The 18,889-nt window shown below is 46.4% G+C and overlaps 1 protein-coding gene across 1 annotated transcript in view; it reads left to right on the top strand.

The window, feature by feature from the left end:
* Positions 1–17,686, top strand: part of HS6ST2 (heparan sulfate 6-O-sulfotransferase 2) — a 287,258-nt gene extending 269,572 nt beyond the window's left edge. Inside the window, exon 3 of the mRNA XM_061178233.1 lies at positions 16,536–17,686. Coding sequence (XP_061034216.1) covers positions 16,536–17,433 — 898 coding nt within the window. The 3' untranslated portion in view covers positions 17,434–17,686. The remainder of the gene's footprint in view (positions 1–16,535) is intronic.
* The last annotated feature ends 1,203 nt before the right edge of the window (positions 17,687–18,889 follow it).

Raw genomic sequence — 18,889 nt, 5'->3', positions numbered from 1 at the left:
AAACCAGTTCCTGTCTTGCCCTGCATTTTGATGAGGTAAATATTGCTGTAATTAGAGTGTGAGTCAGGGCATTGAACAAACCCTCCTGACACGATTCCCTTTGCTTCTGGGATGATGTCTCTTGGGTGATTGATAAAGGGACCCTGAGAGGACGGCACATTTCGCTAAGAGAAAAATAATATTAATGGCAAATAACTGTGAGATTGGGTGCCTAGAGCTGAGGAAACCAAGACCGAGAGGTTAAGTAATTTGCCCAAGGTTCCATAGCTGGGGCTTGCTTCCAGAACTTTCTAACCCCAGAGACAGAGCTCTTAAGTGCCAAGTATTTATCAGTGGCTGACTGCTTCCCAAGACTCGGGGTCTGCTACGTCCATGGGGAGAGAGGAGAAGAGATATCAAGAAGACCCAGTCCTGCCCTCTTCCCACGATGCCCACGGCCTTGGAGGGAAAAGGGGACTTGGACATGAACACCAACGTCACAAAGTCAGATGAATAGAGTGCCCGGAGAGAAGTCAAGATAACCCTTTCTACAGACTCCAAGGAAGGTGTGGCTGCTTCAGGTATGGCCATCAGGAGGAAGGAAGGCTGGAGAAGACCTGTTTGGAGAGAGGTAGAGAGGAGCAGGCAGTGTGCCTGGGGGGCCAGCAGAAGCAGTAACAAAAGCCCTACATTATTTTTCTCTGGTTGAAAAAAAAATAGGAAGAGTTTGGTTGGCTGAGCATGTGGGAGTCCATGTGCAGGGGAGCAGGGATAGGATGGAAGATACGTCTGGACCAGTAACTTAGTGATAAATCGTGGGCATTATTCAATGAAAAATCAGTCTGCTAATTTTCCCTGCAAAGCCTTGTGCTTTACCCTTTATATGTTTGCTTTTACATTTACTTTTAAACCAGAGATTCTTGACGGGTCCTTAGCCCCAGAAAAATTCTAAGGCTGCCACGTTTGCCTTTGGTGTACTCAGTTTTCTCTCTTAGTTTCCTGTTTCTTCCTCCAAACTTGATGCCCGTCTCTTTACATGCCCTGCACACCCCCTTTCCCCCTCCCCAATGTGAGATCTGATTATTAAACTTACAGGAGGGATATCTTAGAGGTCATTCAGACCCTCTGACATCTAAATGACTGATAAGTCTTAGTGGCTTATGACCCACTACCCCCTATCGCCTGTTCCCCACCCCCGACACAGGAGGCAGATCCTTAAAGGAAAGGAATAAACCTTACATTGTGGTTTCCTGGCCAACTGTGAGAGGGGGAGCTCTGCTTCCCAGCACCCCTGAAAATTCTGCCACCCAACGAGGCTGGCCCTGGTTGCATGTCCTATTAGGGTGTTGCAGAAAGCTCTGCACCGCTTCACGCGAAATTCCTTTCATTCTCAAATAAATGAGCACAGTGGCATGAGGTAGCAAGACGAGTCTGGATGTCTAGACGTGGGTTTCAGACATAGGTAACTTGATCCCTTACTAGCTGTGTGACCTTTCACCTGTCTGTGCACTAATACCTGCATCTATGAAATGGACTGGACCTGTCTATTTCACAGGCAGGTTGTAAAGATCTAACGAGAGAGAAAGAAAATGCGCTTTGTTAAAAAAACACCTTTGCGATAGAGAACTTTTCAGAAGAAGAGGACAAAGAGAGTGTTATGCCTTCAAAAATGTTTGGAATAATAGCTCTTTAATCCTTGAAAATGACCTGAGAAATAGAAATATTTCAAATTATTTAAGAACCTCAAAGGTGACTCACTTGTCACCTAAACTATGCTTGGTACACTGAAATGCGGCAACACCGGCCTCTCCAAAACGTACCTGCCCCTATTTCAACTGTCAACACATTTTCTCACCGCACAGAAGGTGAAGGTTGCTGTGTTCTCCCCTCACACATTTCTTGTAACATCTTGACTCCTGAATGTTAAATGGGAAAGAGGTGGGGCAGGGAAACAAGAGGACTTCAAAAATAGCCCTAGGGAAATCAAATCTTAGTGTGTTCATGACTGATTCATGACTCTGGAAAGGAAAAGCAGTCTGATCAAAACCATCACCAATGGCCTCATTTTAAATTCCTGAGCTTTCTTTGAGCATAAAGGCTCAGGCATCCTGATTGAGACTATTGAAGCAGCCTTTCACCGGCATGCAGTAGCCAGTCACCTGCAGGCTGTGATTTCAGTGCTTGCCCTGCTGCTGCCAGAAATTCTCTCGTAAGTGAAGAGGGTGCAGCACTGCCCCTCAGGGGATGCCTCTCTAGAATGGAAATCCTTCTGGTGGCGCCAAGTACATGATACTTTGATGAATGGAGTTTGTCTAAGCACTTTCTTTCCATATCTAAGGTTTTGAACAGCCTAAGCTGAGAGAGTCCAGCAGGAAAAGGCGAGAGGAAAGGGGAGGTGCAGGACAGGGATGGTGAAGATTGGAGGACAACAGCTTCTAGCCATCATGAAGCACAAACAAAATTCTAACTAAGGGTGGGATTTTGGGCCTCAGTGGAGGAAGTGTTTGAGGGGAAGGGGCCTTCTTCTTCACCCTTTCAGGTGGTATTGCATGTGCAACAGTCTCTCCTGGCTAGGGAATGCCAACGTTGGGGCCGGAGGAGTGGCAGCAAGCCAGAGGCAGGGGAATGTTGGGAGGAAGAGGCCTGTGTGGCTTGGGGAATAATGCCCTTGAGCTCTGTTTAGTGATGAATAATCTGAGAGAAGGAGCTGATGCACAGAGAGGTGGAAGAAGGCAAGAAAGCGTATCTGGGCCAATTCCAAGGCTTGATGGTAAATGTTCCGTTAACTGACCCACCAGTCTGCATTCCCATAAGGTGCTAGGCCCAGTGCTGAGAGATGGGAGACATGCCAAGGAGTCTTTTTTGTTTTAAAATAATGCTGTACATACTATTTGATTACCAGCTTTTTTTTTTTTCCCCACACCGCTTGGCTTGTGGGATCTTAGTTCCCCAACCAGGGATTGAACCCCTGCCACAGCAGTGAAAGCGCCAAGTCCTAATCACTGGACCACCACGGAATTCCCCCAAGTAGTCTTGACTTTTAAGGAATGTACAGCCTGGTTGGAAAGACAAAACAAGAGAAATAGACTGTTCAGACATCCATTGGGGGCTTAATGTGCAACAGAGAATGGTAGGGAAAGCAGAGAATTGGGAGTTAGGGGACTTGGGTTATGGTCCTAGACCTACTGCTGATGAGTTGTGTATCCTTGGGCAAGTCACTTACTTTGTTTGAATTTCAAACTTCATCTGTAAAATGGTAGTTCTTTTTTTTTTTTAAGAATTTCACTTTTTTAATTAATTAATTTATTTATTTATTTTTGGCTGTGTTGGGTCTTCGTTTCTGTGCGAGGGCTTTCTCTAGTTGCGGCAAGCGGGGGCCACTCTTCATCGCGGTGCGCGGGCCTCTCACTATCGCGGCCTCTCTTGTTGCGGAGCACAGGCTCCAGACGCGCAGGCTCAGTGGTTGTGGCACACGGGCTTAGTTGCTCCGCGGCATGTGGGATCTTCCCAGACCAGGGCTCGAACCCGTGTCCCTTGCATTGGCAGGCAGATTCTCAACCACTGCGCCACCAGGGAAGCCCCCTAAAATGGTAGTTCTATATTTTGTCCTGTGTGAGGAACAAAAGATATAAGAGCAGTGAGTCATCCATCATTTCACATGAAACTTCTGATTGTTATTGACCAGCCTTCCCTTTTTCCTTCCCTCCCTCCCCTCCTCCCTCCTCCCCTTCTTCCTTCCTTGTCCCAGGATATCAGTGGATTTTTTTCAGATGACCTTTCTGAAAAACCATTGTGGGAAGGGGGATGTCTAGAGTAATCATCTGGGGCCTTCAATCCAACTTCCTGTGGGTCACTATGTCTGAGAATTAACCTTGATTCCAGGGAGAAAAGCCAAGCCCCGGGGGAAAGCTCTGTGGGTGGTTCCTGCAGCATGTAAATGACTCTGACTCCTCACTGACATGTCTTCAGAGTCAATGATTAATGGAAGATTCCGAGGGTGTTGCACCCTCAAGCATTTGCCTTCGATTAGAAAATCAGAGTCAGACATCTCTCTTAGTCTGAGCATTGACTTTTAGTCCTTCTTTATGGCTTTCAAATCTTGCAGTGGAGAATAAGTGAGCTTCTAACCAAACAGAGGGGCTGCCTTTTCCTGAAGCTGGTTCCTCTTTGTCAGTCACCTTGAGCATGATCTTCTGAAACTTGAGGAAGGAGTCAGTGACTTGGTTTCGGATCACAGCTCTGCCACAGACGGTTCATGTGACCCCAGGCAAGCCCCTATCTTTCATCTCGGGGCTCTGCTCTTCTCGTTCGTAAAGTGATTGGACCAAGTGACCTCCGAGGGGCCTGCCGGCCCTGCTACTCTGTGCCAAATGTGGGTCTGTTGCCTTCACCTGTGGGTGCTCCCATCAGTCCCCGTTACAGGGGGTTTGCTTTCACCAGCTGGGCCGGTTTCCACACGCAGAACATGGTTCCCCCCATCTGGAGAGCAGCTCCCCACTGTGACTAGAAGATGGCCCCACCCCTTCCCAGAAAAATAGGGCTCCATCTGGCCCAAGATGCTGCTTGGAAAGTGCCATTTAAAAAGAGTTTCTAGGGCTTCCCTGGTGGCGCAGTGGTTGAGAATCTGCCTGCCAATGCAGGGGACACGGGTTCGAGCCCTGGTCTGGGAAGATCCCACATGCCGCAGAGCGACTAGGTCCGTGAGCCACAATTGCTGAGCCTGCGCGTCTGGAGCCTGTGCTTCGCCAAAAGAGAGGCCGCGATAGTGAGAGGCGCACGCACCGCGATGAAGAGTGGCCCCCACTCGTCGCAACTGGAGAAAGCCCTCGCACAGAAACGAAGACCCAACACAGCCAGAAATAAATAAATAAATAAATAAATAAATAAAGATATGACCATCTGTGTGTTTAAATAAATAAATAAATAAATAAAAAGAGTTTCTAGGGAATTCCCTGGCGGTCCAGTGGTTAGGACTCCGTGCATTCACTGCCGTGGACCGGGTTCAATCCCTGGTCGGGGAAGTAAGATCCCGCAAGCCGTGTGGCGAGGCCTAAATAAATAAATAGAGTTTCTACTCTGTCAAAAATTGTGGGATGTCTGTGCTTCCACCAACCAAAATGGAACCAGGACTTCTATTTCACAACATCCATCATTGTCTGTTTTCACACACTCTAAGTTTTCCCACTCTGGCGCATTTTGGACAGGTACAAAAATATCTTTTCCCCAGGACTCGGGTCATTCCAGTGCGATACTCAGTTGTAACCTGGAGGAGCAGCCTGGGACTGCGGAGCGGGCGAGGAGGGCACCACTGATTCCAGAGACGGTCCTCTTTTGCCTTAGAGGGGAAACACGGTTATCCAGTCTCTTATCTACACCACGAAAAATGACCCTTTGACGCACAGAACATTTAGAACTCTTGTAGGCTTTTCCCACTAACAGATCCTTCAAAATCATTCCTTCCGCTCCAGCACAGTCTTTCTGTCTTTGGTGCCCCTTCCTGTACTCACTCCAGCGTGACACGGGATTCTTTTTTGAGGTAGAGAGGTCCGGTGGGGAATTAGTGAGTTCGTTTTCCGTTTCCAGTGTTATCATTATGAGGAAACCAGGCTGCGCCTGGTGCTGTATATAATGCTCATTTCCACACACATGCAGCACAGCCAGGTTATCCAGTAATTGTGCCTTTTACAGCCTGAATACCTACAGAAAAAAAGCGCTCCCAGGGGAAAGGAGGCACGACCCTGCCAGCCCTGGAAATTCTGAATGGCTCCCAGTCTTCACAGTTTAAATGGTAAACGAGGTCTGTTTTCCCCACAAAAGCCAGGGTTTGCGCTTCATCTCTCTCAGCACCTTACAACAATATTAGAGCTCATTAACATCAACCCAGGACACGAGAAGGGCAGCCTTCATCGAGGGGGAAACTTCTGCCTTGTGCTGTTCTGGAAAATAGCACGATGCTGAGAGCAGGCATTTATCTCCACCAGTTCTCCTCTAACGATTTCTCCAAAGCACACCCGAGGTGCCTGCCTCACAGACAGCACATGCCAGCACGCCCAGGTGAACCGGTGTGGCTGCAGCCGGCTCAGAATGACCTTAAATGCTATTTGTTGACAGCCTACCATCTGCAAAAGGCCTGTTACTTGAGTCCCTGTCTTTGGGGAAGTCCCTAAAGCAAGGATCCTGAGGGGCTCCAGATTTCTCACCATCTGGAGATGGCAGGGGAGCCAGCTCTCTGGTTTCCTCATCTGTGCGATGGGCAGTGGGGGCCCCCAGCTCTGCCGTGCTCACATCCCATCGTTCTGAGGGACTCGCAGAAACCACGGACCCAGCCCCTCCTTTCACATCCTGGCATATCCAACCCCCCTCCTCCTGAAACTTCCTGCTCCGGCCAGGCCAGCTATGCCCTTGGCCTGTAGCACCTTAGGCTGTGCTCAGTGCCCAGGTCCAAGTGGGGATGTACAACCCAGAGAGAGCACACAAGCTGCAGGCTCAGATACACCTGGCCAAAGACCAAATAGGGCACCATCAGCCAGGGCAGAGGGCAGGAGTTTGGGCTCAGGAGTCACACGGACCTGACAGACAGTCATTAGCCAGCTTTGTGATTTTAGGAGGATTGAATAACATCTTTTAGCTGAATACCCTAATCTGTACAGCAACAACAGTTATAACAATGACAACAATAGTAACTAACATTTGTTCAGTGCTGGGTTCCAAGCTCGGTTCCAAGAACTTTATATATATCACCCATTTTATCTTCACTGAGACCCACGACAAGAGATACCAAGGATGCTTATCCGAAGAGCAAGGCATCAGCCATGGTGGTCCCAGGGGCGGCATTTAGACATTTGTCCCGACTTCCTCCTGTCCCCTGGGGGGTGAAGTTTACCCCCTTTTCACCTCTGCCCGCTCTTTTGGAGGGAGGAAGAAAACCAACCCCTCTCCCTGGCTGCCCCAGATGCCAACCCTCAGGGGATGACAGTTTGCCAGGGGGATGCCACATGGAAACACTCAGGAAGCTGAGAAATACCATGTGGGGAGGGAGAAGGCAGGAAGCCTGAGTTTGTCAATCAGTGGCAGAACTGGTCTCCATGGGACATGGATAGATCGTACCCCTTCACACTGAAAGGGTTTTTCTCTAAAAGTTCTTTCCACCTCAGAACCACACTGAGTGTTAATGATCCGAGACTCACAGAGTAATTTTAGAATGCAAAAAATTTCAGGGGGCAGTGTAAGCTGCAAAACTTTTCATGCCGCCAAGCAGTTGAGTGGACTCTGGGTGAAGGCTGGTAACTACGGGTCATAAAGCTTGGAATTTCACATCTTGTTAAAAATCTCAGCTTTCTCACTGTTTGCAAAAGTCCTTAGATTTATGTACTTTGGAGCCTATTGGGCTTTGGGAAGGAGGAGAGCTAGATTTCCTTTAAAAAGAAGTAAATATCACCAGGACTTATTGTGTGAAGAGTTCCACGTTGGGTTTGAATTTACAGACATAAGAAATCTTCTTTTCTTCCCTTTCACCAAATAAGAAACCATCACTTTCCTGCCTTGTAAAAGAAAGAAAAGAAGAATGGCATAGAAAAACATCCTTCTGTTTAAGGAAAGCCCATTTGTGCTTCGTTGAATGTTCCCTCACAATACACACAGGCTAACCTTCAGTTAACCAGAGGGGGGGAAGAAAAACAGTTAATTAAGGCATTGATTAAGGTGTTGTTTTACATATACAGAACTGCTCCCTTGGGTGAGGTGTGAAGAATAGCAGAAAACCCCCTGCAAGGAGAACTGGATGGCTTATTTGGGGGGTGTGAGAACTTCAGCCTTTTCCGAGTTGGTTTTATGTCCAGTAGATGCTTTTCCTGGAATGCCTGTGTACCACTAAGGACTCTAAGTCAACCCATTCAAAGAGTCAGTGAAAGTCGTGGCTGTCTTATAGATCAGTGGGCTCCCAAGGATTGGTCCTTTTCCCCACCTCTCCTGGGTTGCCTGGGAGAGCCTGGCCTAGTTGTGAGCATCAGCTTGAAGGAGAAAAAGAGAGAAATTCAGCATCCAGATCATTTAGGTCTTCCTAGTGTTGTGAAGGCAATCAAGTGATTGTAAGTAACCCACTTTACGTGACTGTAAGGGCTCACTCTTCTCACTAGACCGAACATGACTACTAAGCCACAGGACTGTTTTGACAAATGTACCAAAGACAACACATCTAAATGAGCATCCACCCACTTCAAAGCTGTCCCCTCTTCAAGTCCCACACTTCTTTTAAAAAAATTTTTTTTAAAGGCCATGAGAATTCACTGTTCTTTTTAAAACTAATTAATTAATTAATTAATTTGTTTTGGCTGCGTTGGGTCTTCGTTGCTGCACGCGGGCTTTCTCTAGTTGTGGCGAGCGGGGGCTACTCTTCATTGCAGTGTGCGGGCTTCTCATTGCAGTGGCTTCTTTTGTTGTGGAGCACGGGCTCCAGGTGCACGGACTTCAGTAGTTGTGGCACACGGGCTCAGTAGTTGTGGTGCACGGGCTTAGTTGCTCTGCGGCATGTGGGATCTTCGGACCAGGGCTCGAACCCGTGTCCCCTGCATTGGCAGGCGGATTCTTAACCACTGCGCCATCAGGGAAGTCCCAAGTTCCACACTTCTTTTATGAGGCTGCTGCCACTGCTGATCACAGCATTTACGGGACTCCTCTTTGGGGACTGCTGGTATATGAGTCACACAAGAAAAGCAGTTAAAATGGTAACCCCAGGGCTTGGGGGATCCAATCCCATCAGAGGCATATTTGCCTTTGAATCATTTAACTACACTTTCGTTTCATCTGTGTTCATATATTAATGTTGTTTGATCTGCAAGCCATCCTCCTTGCTTTGACCGAGTCGTTCACATGCAATGGGAGGATCCGTGCAGTTGGTTTAGACATCATTAACCAAGGAAGGAGACCAGACCTTCGGCATTAATGACCCAATGTCATGTACAGCCCCCCTCCCAAGTCTACTTAGGACCACCAACCACAGTTCTTATTTCTGTACCACTCATCATTACTCCAAGAATAAGATGTGCAAAGGCTGAACTTTAAAAATAAAATACAAAACTAAGCTACAGGTATACTAAAATGTTCAGTCCTATTGATTTGGGCTAAGAATTTGTTTCCTTTCTTAAATTAACTTTTTACTGATCACTCCTATGACCTTAACTTGTACAGTTTTGCTGATCTTCTTCCATAAAAAAATGGCTTTAATATTTATTTCCACTTTGAGTGGTGCAGGAAAAACCTTATTGTGGCTTTTTGTGAACCAGTGGCCTTAAAGGAAAGTAAATGTTTACAGCATAATCCTCATAACTTTGCTCAGGCCAAGTTCCCTGGGCTTTCCCCGGACAGCAATGGGCGTCCTTAGGCTTGTTTTGTCATGCTTTTTCCTCTTGGGGTCACTTGTCCACACTCTGGGCACCCCTGGGATCTCTGAGGGACTGTTGATATCTGAAGCCACATGCCTAGGACAGTGGTTCTCATACTCGAGCACACGTCCATCAGAATTTCCCAGAGGGCTTGTTAAAACAGATCGCTAGGCTCCAGCCCCTGAGTTTCTGCTTCAGTGGGTAGACCCAAGAATGTGCATTTCTAACAATTTATGAAGTGATACTGATGCTGCTTGATTCCGGGGCCACAATTTGAGAACCACTTCCTTAGCTTGTTCATAGGAGCAGGAGTCCTGGGTTTGTGTCCCAGCAGTAGGATGGGAAGAATCCAGGTTCTAGAGTCAAAGAGAAACTGGTTCATGTCTGAGCATCCCTACTTTAACCTGTGACACTGGGTCAAATCATATCTGTTAGTCTCAGCTTCTTCATCCTCAAAATGGGAATAATAGTATCTGATTCACAGTATTGTTGGGAGTTAATGTGTAAGTGCCAGGCACGAAGGCTCCCAGCTCCTGGCTATGCAGCCAGATGCTTCCCCTTCGTGAGGGTTAGTGGGCTCTTCCAGGCACGGTTTACTGTGCCGTCCTAGGTAATTAACCGACACAAAGACAGGAGCTACTAAAAATACAGGCCTTCAGCCCAGGAATATTCCTTGCAGTTAGGTTGATTCCCAAGAGCTACTGGCAATTTGTGACATGTGGGCAAATCTTTGCCTCTCAGGGCCTTGACTTCTTCACCTCTAAAGTGAAGACTTTGATTTAGATGATTTGCCATCTCAAAGGTTTCTTCTTCCTCTGCCAAGTCTCGAATTCTGTGACTTAGAACTCAGGTACTTATTTCAGAATAATCTCTTTCAATGAAAATGAAAACTGTATGGTTCTTGTTTTTATCCATTTACTTACTCTTAATATCCTTAAACTTCCCAGCCTTCTTTAACATTGGGCTACTACACAGAAAGTCAGGGACAACTGCTAAATATAACTAGATCTCCTTCATAGCTAGAGCTCCTTAAACTGATCCGGCACAGGTGTAAAATGGTATATCTGTTATTTAATACTGACATCTAGTGGTTTTTCCTTATCAAAGAAAATGATAGGCATTTTCCTATTAGCTCATGGTAAGCTCTGCTGCTTCTGCTACAGCCATTCATTCAACAATCTTTTATTAATCACTTATTTTATGTCAAACATTGTGCCAGGCCCAGAGGAGCTTATGTTGATAAATGCTACTCAATCCCTACCCTTCCAGAGCTCATAGTCCAACGGGCGAAGCAGACAAATCACTAGACAATCACAGCCCATGGTGATAAATGCTACAATAGGAGAATACCAGCGCAGCTGGAACAGAGGAATACCAGGGCAGTTAACTCTGCCCGGGAAGGTCAAGGAAAGTGGAAGAGGCAATCTTTGAGTTGAGTCTTGGAGGTTTCCAGGTAACCTACAAAGGACAGATTGATGCCCTTCCAAAGAGTAGGCACTCCATATACAAAGGAAAAGGGCCTGTAGGATCTTTGCCTGGGACCAATTTGGAATATTAAGATTACATTTGCATACTTGGAATGTAGAGTATAGAGCAGGGTTTCTCAACCTTGGCACTACTGATAATTAGTCAATAGTCTGCATTGTAGGCTGTTTAGCGGCACCCCTAGACTCAACCCACTAGATGCCAGTAGCACCTGACCCCCAGTTGTGACAACCAAAATGTCTCCAGGTATTTCCAAAGGTCCTAGAGTCAGGGAAGGGAAGTGGAGGGGTGGGATGCAAAATTACTCATGGTTGAGAAAGACTTGTGTAGAGGGAGCTTGATAGAGATAAGGCTGGAGAGAAAGAAAGGTTGTTGCCAGGTCCCACAAGGCTGTGTCTGGCATGTGGAAGAGCTTGAACTTCATGTCATAACTGATAGGGAGCCATTAAGAGGTCTTAACTAGGGAGTGGTAGGTCAGATGCGTGCCATATGGGGGTGTGGAATGGATGTGAGGCTGGAGACAAGGAGGTGGCCAGGTCGCTGATGCAGTGATTGAGTAGAGACGTGATGAGTGCCTGACTCCAGGCAGTGGTAAAAGGATGGATTTGTGAGCTCTTAAGAACTAGAATCAGCAGGACTTAGGGAAAATTCAGACGCTGGAGGTAAGCGAGATAGAGAAGTCAAAGACGGCCTCCAGGTTTCTTGCTTGGACAGCTCTTTCTTTGGTTGCTGTTTTTCCACAATTGCTTACCAATGACACGTAAAAGTTGGCCTAGACTTGTAGATGGTGGCAAACCTTCCACTGTGTCCTGCCTGTCGAGAAACCATGGGCATACAAAGGCACCAAACAATGGTCTTTAAATCAACTCGGGTAACTGAGGGGGTCAACTCGGGTAACTGAGTGGGAGTCATGACTGTAAAGATGTGACACCTGGTCATCTTAATGAAATGACATGGTTGGTCATAAGATATTCCTGTCCAATCACTACTAACTGAAACATACTAACTGAAACAGGCTGAGTGTGATTTTTCTGTGGCTGAGCTTGGCTCACTCGTTTAAAATTAAATGTCAACTCGAAGGGAGATTTCCAGCAGCTACCAAAGATCTGCTCTCACCTGCATCTTGTTCTGTTTTAATCAATGCCTGGATCCAGGCATTGCCAGAAGAAAATAAGAAGATATGGTGAAGATATTGGGGGATATGATCAGAATCCAGATGCGTTTTGACAGGCTTAGACTTCCTCAACCAAGAAGAAGTTAAACAGGTCCACAAACAAACTGCATCGGTTCTGGACAAAGGAGATTGAGGTTCCAAATGGCCTATGTGTAAAAGAATGCAAGAAGGTAGTTGACAGTGTGTCAGTGATGTGACGCGTCTGCCGGAAAGGCTGATGTGATATGAGGCCACGTTAAGAGAAATGGTGTCAAGAATGAGGGCGGAGATAGACTGTCCCTACCTGTTCCTTGTCAGACTGTGCCTAGAGGGCATGTTCCAATAAAGTGGAATATATTCAGAGGCAAACGAAAGGATAGTGAGGGGACCTGAAGCAGTGGAGAGAACAGTTGAAAACCATATTTGGCATGAAGAAAAGAAACCTCGGGGTACTGGAATGCTGTCTTCAAATACCCGAAGCCACACTTGTGGAATTAAAACCGATCCTAAGTAAGTCCTCAAGGTCTGAAACTACCACGTTTTGCTGACAACTCCACATCTGAAGCCCAGATCACTGTCTGAGGCTCTATCTGTCCATTCAGCCAGAGACCTGGGAGGCCTCCTTACCCCTCCTCCTCCCTCTCCCCTATATTCATTTTGTCACTGAGTCTTGTTACTTTGACCTCCTAAATCTCCCTCTAGTCTGCTCCCTCTTCTTCTGTCTTGTTTTCTATAGTAACCTCGACTTGTTTCCCCAATTCCACACACCATATACAGTGATCTTTCTAAAACGCAGACCTCTTCATGTTACTCCCTTGCCTAAAACCCTTGAAAAAGGCCTCCCTGTTGCCTTCAGAAGTCTAATTTTTTTCTTTTTCCTTTTTGGCCATGCCACATGGCTTGCGGGATCTTAGTTCCCCGACCAGGGATTGAACCCAGGCCCTCGGCAGTGAAAGCGTGGAGCCCTAACCACCGGACCACCAGGGAATTCCCAGAAATCGAACTTCTTTAATGTGGCATCTGAGGCCTTCCACGACCCGGTCCGTAACTACCTCTCCATCCTCCATTCTGGCCACTGGCCCATAATTCCCAGTAAGATGTTTCCTGTGCCTTTCCTCCGCACACAGCAGGCTAGTTTATGCCTCTGTGCCTTTGCTCGTGCTGACCTTTCTGCCTCATACTCCATTCTGCTCTTTTTGCCTCATCTAATTCTCCCTTGTTTTTCAAAATAAAGCTACAGAAACTCTTCCTCTATCATTAGGCTAGGCTGAGAATCACTGCAAGGTACTTTCTTTGTGCCTTGTCCCTGGTCCAGTCATTAATAGCACATTAGAATGGAACGCTCTGCTAGGGGCCCCGAGTCTTAGCCCTCTAGGCATCCCCAGGGCCTCTCTCAGTGCCAGGCACACAGGTGCTTGAACAGAACTGAGCGCTGGAAGAGTGCCACCCACGTTTCTGTGCCTATTTGCCTCTCCACTCACTGTCCCATTGGCTTGGGCTTTCACATCCTCAGTTGCTCTGGGTGGGGAGACGGCTTCTCTGACATTTCCCTGACAACTCTTCACTCAGAATAATGAGCATCCTCGATCCTTTGCCCAACAAAACCTTCCAGGGGTTATCCTCACCTGCCTTCCCACCTCCAACACACTATGCCATTTGGGAGGCCCCTGGACAGTCTTGGAGACCCACCCTTCAGCAGATCTTCCTTTTCACCCATGGGATCTTTTTCCAAGCAGCATCAAGCGTTTCCAGTTAAGGCAGTCTGGCACCCCGGGGCCTATTTTCCCTGGAAGAAGGGGGATGCTGGCAATCACTGACTCTCCAGAGCTATTGGCATCTGAGTGGAGGGCAGCACTCATCACTAGCACGTGTGCATGCACGCGTGTAGGCGCCTCTAATTTCTCTGCTGCTGTGATAATCCCTACAGTGTGGAGACCGAGGCTGCGCACCTTGGACGGCTCTCCTCTCGTAACGGCACTAGGAGACCTTCATCTGGGAGGAGTCGCGCATCCATGACATGAGAGCGTCTGTGAATGTCTGCCTCTGCCTTCCTGTGTTGCCTCTCTCTCTCTCCACGTGGGGATGGTGCTTTGGTCCAGACACTAACCCTGCTGGTTGCGATCTGTCTACTCTGAAGGACAAGGGAGAGTTTTTAGGTAGGAGAGCCGCAGGCTTGCACAGGGGTGCACTCTAGAATTTACCAGAAGATGTCACTGTAGGCTTAAACCAGTAAAACAGAGGACTGTCAGCTGAGCATGAAGGTGACTCCATCATGGGGGTTTAAAACACCCATTTATAATGCATGCCTGGAAAAGCTGGTTGAAAGACTAATCCAAATGTGTCACTGCACTTCATAAATTTCTTTTTTTTTCCAAATAATCAGACTAATTGCCACAAAGCTATGGCCTCAGGCCTAGCATAAAGGCTTGATAAATTCACACTGAAGGAATGAATGAATGAATACCAAAGCTAGGAGTGGAAGGGCAGAGCCCATGGGAACAGCAGTCACCTTTGTTGGTCAAGGAGGCTACTGGGGAACAAAAGCTTCTACTCGTTAGCAGTGGGTCTCTACAGAGATGAATTTGAGTGGCACCAGCAAAGTCAGGTCCCAGGAAAAGCACTGAGAGAGGTGAAGGTCATCTTGGCCCCCTCTCCGGCCTCACTCCCCAATGCTTCTCCTGTGCCCCATGCTTGTTTATTCCAGAAAATCATAGAAGGTGATTTTTAAAATTTTCTATGATTTTTGCCAGACACTTAGATCCTCCAGAGTTTTTAATATAATGAGGCATGGCCTTCCTAGTTCTGAACTCTTTCCCCCCTCTTCCCGAGATAGTTCATTAAAGAAGTAATTAAAGGAGTTATGGAGATTCTGCTTTGTGCCTGAAATGGACGAGATGAGAGTGGGAGAAGAACGCCTAAAGCCCCTGCCCCGGAAAACCTAGTTTAAGCAGAAATGCAAACAACTAATTGCAATTCAGTATCAAAAGTGTTTTCACAAAGGTTTAAGTGTGGAAGTGACACTGAGGAAGAGGTGACGGCTGGCAGCAAGGGGTGGGATGCATTTTCTCAGAGGAGAGATAGTACTTGGAATGGAACTCGAAGGATGCCTAGAATTTTTCAGTTAAAGAAGGAAGGTCACGCCAGGCAGAGGAAACACCACGCACAGAACAGAGGCACACGGGATATAGATCCCAGGGTGCCTTCGTTGCTCAAAGTCCAAGACTTCGGAGGAGACTCTGCTCAGAGGATATCAGCCACCAGACTCAGAGAGTCAGGTGGTTGAGTTGGTTCCCTCTGGCTTCTCATGGGTGGGTACAGAACCACCATCCCTCAGATGGGAATGAATAAACTTCAGGGAAGCTGCAAGCCATTCCCCAGGTTTCTTTTCAGAAACTAAATGTTAATATTCAGCGTTGATTGTTGTCTTCCTTCCATGATAGGCCGGCTCATCCACGACCTCGTCCTTTATCCACTGAACCTGAGTGGAAGCTCATTTATTATGAAAGCACAACTGCTGAGTTGTTTTTCCCCGATCACATTATAAGCCGGGTTGCTTCTGGGGTGTGTGTGTGCGGGGTGTGTGTGCACGTGTGTGCGTGCACCTGCTATGTATGGGTGTGTGTGGGTGTGTGGTTTAAATGTTTCCTAGTCTGCTATTTGAGCAAAGAACTTTATCAGTTTGCAGCTTTAAATTGAAGACAGCCACACAGCAAAGCCTCCACACATGCTGACATCTGGGTGTCCTTTCTGTGGGTAAAGAAAAGGGGCATTTTGGAGCTGATAGAGTTAACTTGCCTCTGCTGGGAATATTAGCACGTAAGCAAAGGCTGAAACCAAGGTAGTAGCTTATATATATGCCATTGGCAGCTACCATGTCTATTTCAGTCAGTGACTAACCACAGTGTCTATTTCTGGAGGCCCCCGGGCTGCGCTGTGTATCTCCACATTCCACTGCCATCACGTAGGAGCCATGATGTTATGACAACAGCCAGAATCAAAAGCATCATATCACACACTCTTTCAATGAAGTTTTGTTCTTTAATAAGATATCCCGATTAGACTAGATATTAGAAAAATGCTTTTGTGTATTTAGTAAGAAAGATTAGAACTTGAGCTCACTTGTCAACCTCGTATCACTTCAGTAAAATCACGTGTTTCCACGGAGTCTCCGTTTCATGATCAGTTAATGGGGCTTTGGGGGTGGGGAGTATGAAATAAATGAGGTCATTGGGAGGACTTCGTCATTGGTTGGAGAGAGAGAAAAGCAGGGAAAGGAGGGGAGGGGAGTGGAGTTTCCGCTGATGTAGTGCTTTAGCTGCAGTACCAGCGAATTGGGTGAAAAATGAGCTCTCTGGACAGGCTAGTGGGACTCAGAGAGGGGACGATAGCACCGTTCACAGGACAACTGCCACCAGATCGCCATCATTTCCCTTTTGCCTTCCTTCCTGACCACTGAACATCACATATGCCATGCACCTCCCTGACTCCACTTATGTCACCCGAATCCCTGACAGTTGGCCTTTGTGCTTTGTCCATAGGAACTTCCACTACATCACCATCCTCCGCGACCCAGTGTCCCGGTACCTGAGTGAGTGGAGGCATGTCCAGAGAGGGGCGACATGGAAAGCGTCCCTGCATGTCTGCGACGGGAGGCCCCCAACCTCCGAAGAGCTGCCCAGCTGCTACACTGGAGACGACTGGTCTGGCTGCCCCCTGAAAGAGTTCATGGACTGTCCCTATAACCTAGCCAACAACCGCCAGGTGCGCATGCTTTCTGACCTGACCCTCGTCGGCTGCTACAACCTGTCGGTCATGCCCGAAAAGCAGAGGAACAAGGTCCTCCTGGAAAGCGCCAAATCGAATCTGAAGCACATGGCGTTCTTCGGCCTCACCGAGTTTCAGCGGAAGACCCAGTATCTGTTTGAGAAAACCTTCAACATGAACTTTATTTCGCCGTTTACCCAATATAACACCACTAGGGCCTCTAGCGTAGAGATCAATGAGGAAATCCAAAAGCGCATTGAGGGACTGAATTTTCTGGATATGGAATTGTACAGCTATGCAAAAGATCTCTTTTTGCAAAGGTATCAGTTTATGAGGCAGAAGGAACATCAGGAAGCTAGGCGGAAGCGTCAGGAACAACGCAAATTTCTGAAGGGAAGGTTCCTTCAGACCCATTTCCAGAGCCAGAGTCAGGGCCAGAGCCAGAATCCGAGTCAGAATCCGAGTCAGACCCCAAACCTAAATGCCGATCAGAATGTGACTCAGAATCTGATTCCGAATCTGATTCCGAATCTGACTCAGAGCTCGGGTCAGAATCCGAGCCCGAAGGAGAACCGGGAAAGCCAGAAGCAGAACCCTGGCCAAGAGCAGAGCGATGGCAACACCAGCAATGGCACCCATGACTACATAGGCAGTGTAGAGAAATGGCGCTAAATGGCTCCCAAAGGCTTTTGCACACTTCTCCCCAAGCGCCAGTCAAAATAGGGCAAGTCTTCAAACATGAGAGTGTCCAAACACATCCTGCTTCCTTAAGTTTGGAAGTTAAAAAAGTTAAGATGTTGCCTTTACAGTTGCCTTTCAATTCAGTGTTCTACTGTGTGTGGGTAAAACAAATTTCAATATGTAATTAAATTGTCTTTTTTTTTGGTTCGTGGGGAATTTATAAAATCCAACAGGCAAACCAGACTCGTCAGAAATTGCTGTTTAGATATTTTCAGAAGTTCTTAAATTAGTCACAGAGACAAAATGAAAACATAAAAAATGTGGCCGTTTAACTTATAGCTAAGAAATGGACTTTACATTATTCATGATACACTGTTGAAACGCAGTCTTGGAAGCAAACATTTTTTTCCAGGGCTAAGCATGAATATAACACAAAAGAAACTAAAATTAAACACGAAACTGTTCATTTTCTTCTGATTTTAACAAGGAATCTGTTTAAACAGAATAAGAACTGATGGTAGAGTTTACCAAACTGTAGAAAATGAAAAACTTCTCTCCCAAACATGGGTAGTTTTATGTAAAAATATTGGCTTTCGAGTAGAACGGGACTCATATCTTGTTATTTCAGAGATGTTTAAAATTTTAAACTTTTTCTGCCTTCTACTATTTAAAGGTTTTAAACAGGGTGTATCTCATATTAAATAAAACACTTTTTCCAAATGGAGTACCAATGCAAAGATCTAATTTCCAGATGATTTCTGGGCACTGTAATTTCAACAATTCTGGACTCTCTTTGGCGCTGCTTCTCATTCATTTTAAAGCTTCTCCGAGTTGTGCTCATTCCAGACTAACCCATTTTAGAATCTTTCTTCATCATCTAAATGGTGTGTTGCTGAATTCATTGTGATAATATAATCCTGGATTAAAGTCAGGACTTTCTTTCTGTAGAATCGTCTTATCAATGTTTGTGTAGTGAGGTCCTTATCAAGAAACTCTTGAACAGGATAATGTGTCTTAAAATATTGCTCAAGTTATTATTCTTGATCAGATAGAATTAAACCTGAATGTGAATGAATTGTTATTTACTTTTTGTGCATTTTTATTGTAATGTTTCCAGTTGGGCTGGCTATTTTCTAGCCCATTAGTTCTTTTTCATGTTGACAGAGTATAGACAATTACAAGAGAAAAAAACAAGGGTAGAATAAGCACTAGGATAGTCAGCATTATTCAGTAACACCAAAAGCTTTACCTCCATACTTTGGGTGAACCGTGTACCAGGTTTTGTTTTGAGAAAACAAAAGGCAGGAGTGTTCTGCATTGAGGTTAAACGTCAGAAGCATATGGATTGAAGAAAGTGATTTGGTATTGGAAGTCTGTGCAGAAATACTTTTAGGGTATCAACTGCGAATTGCGCAGGGCAAGAAGAAGGATGTAACCCACCGTGCAA

This window comes from Eubalaena glacialis, chromosome X (genome assembly GCF_028564815.1).
Source record: "Eubalaena glacialis isolate mEubGla1 chromosome X, mEubGla1.1.hap2.+ XY, whole genome shotgun sequence".
In the NCBI taxonomy this organism is placed as follows: Eukaryota; Metazoa; Chordata; class Mammalia; order Artiodactyla; family Balaenidae; genus Eubalaena; species Eubalaena glacialis.
Note: the sequence above shows the minus strand (reverse complement) of the source record. Positions and strands in the feature narration are given on the sequence as shown.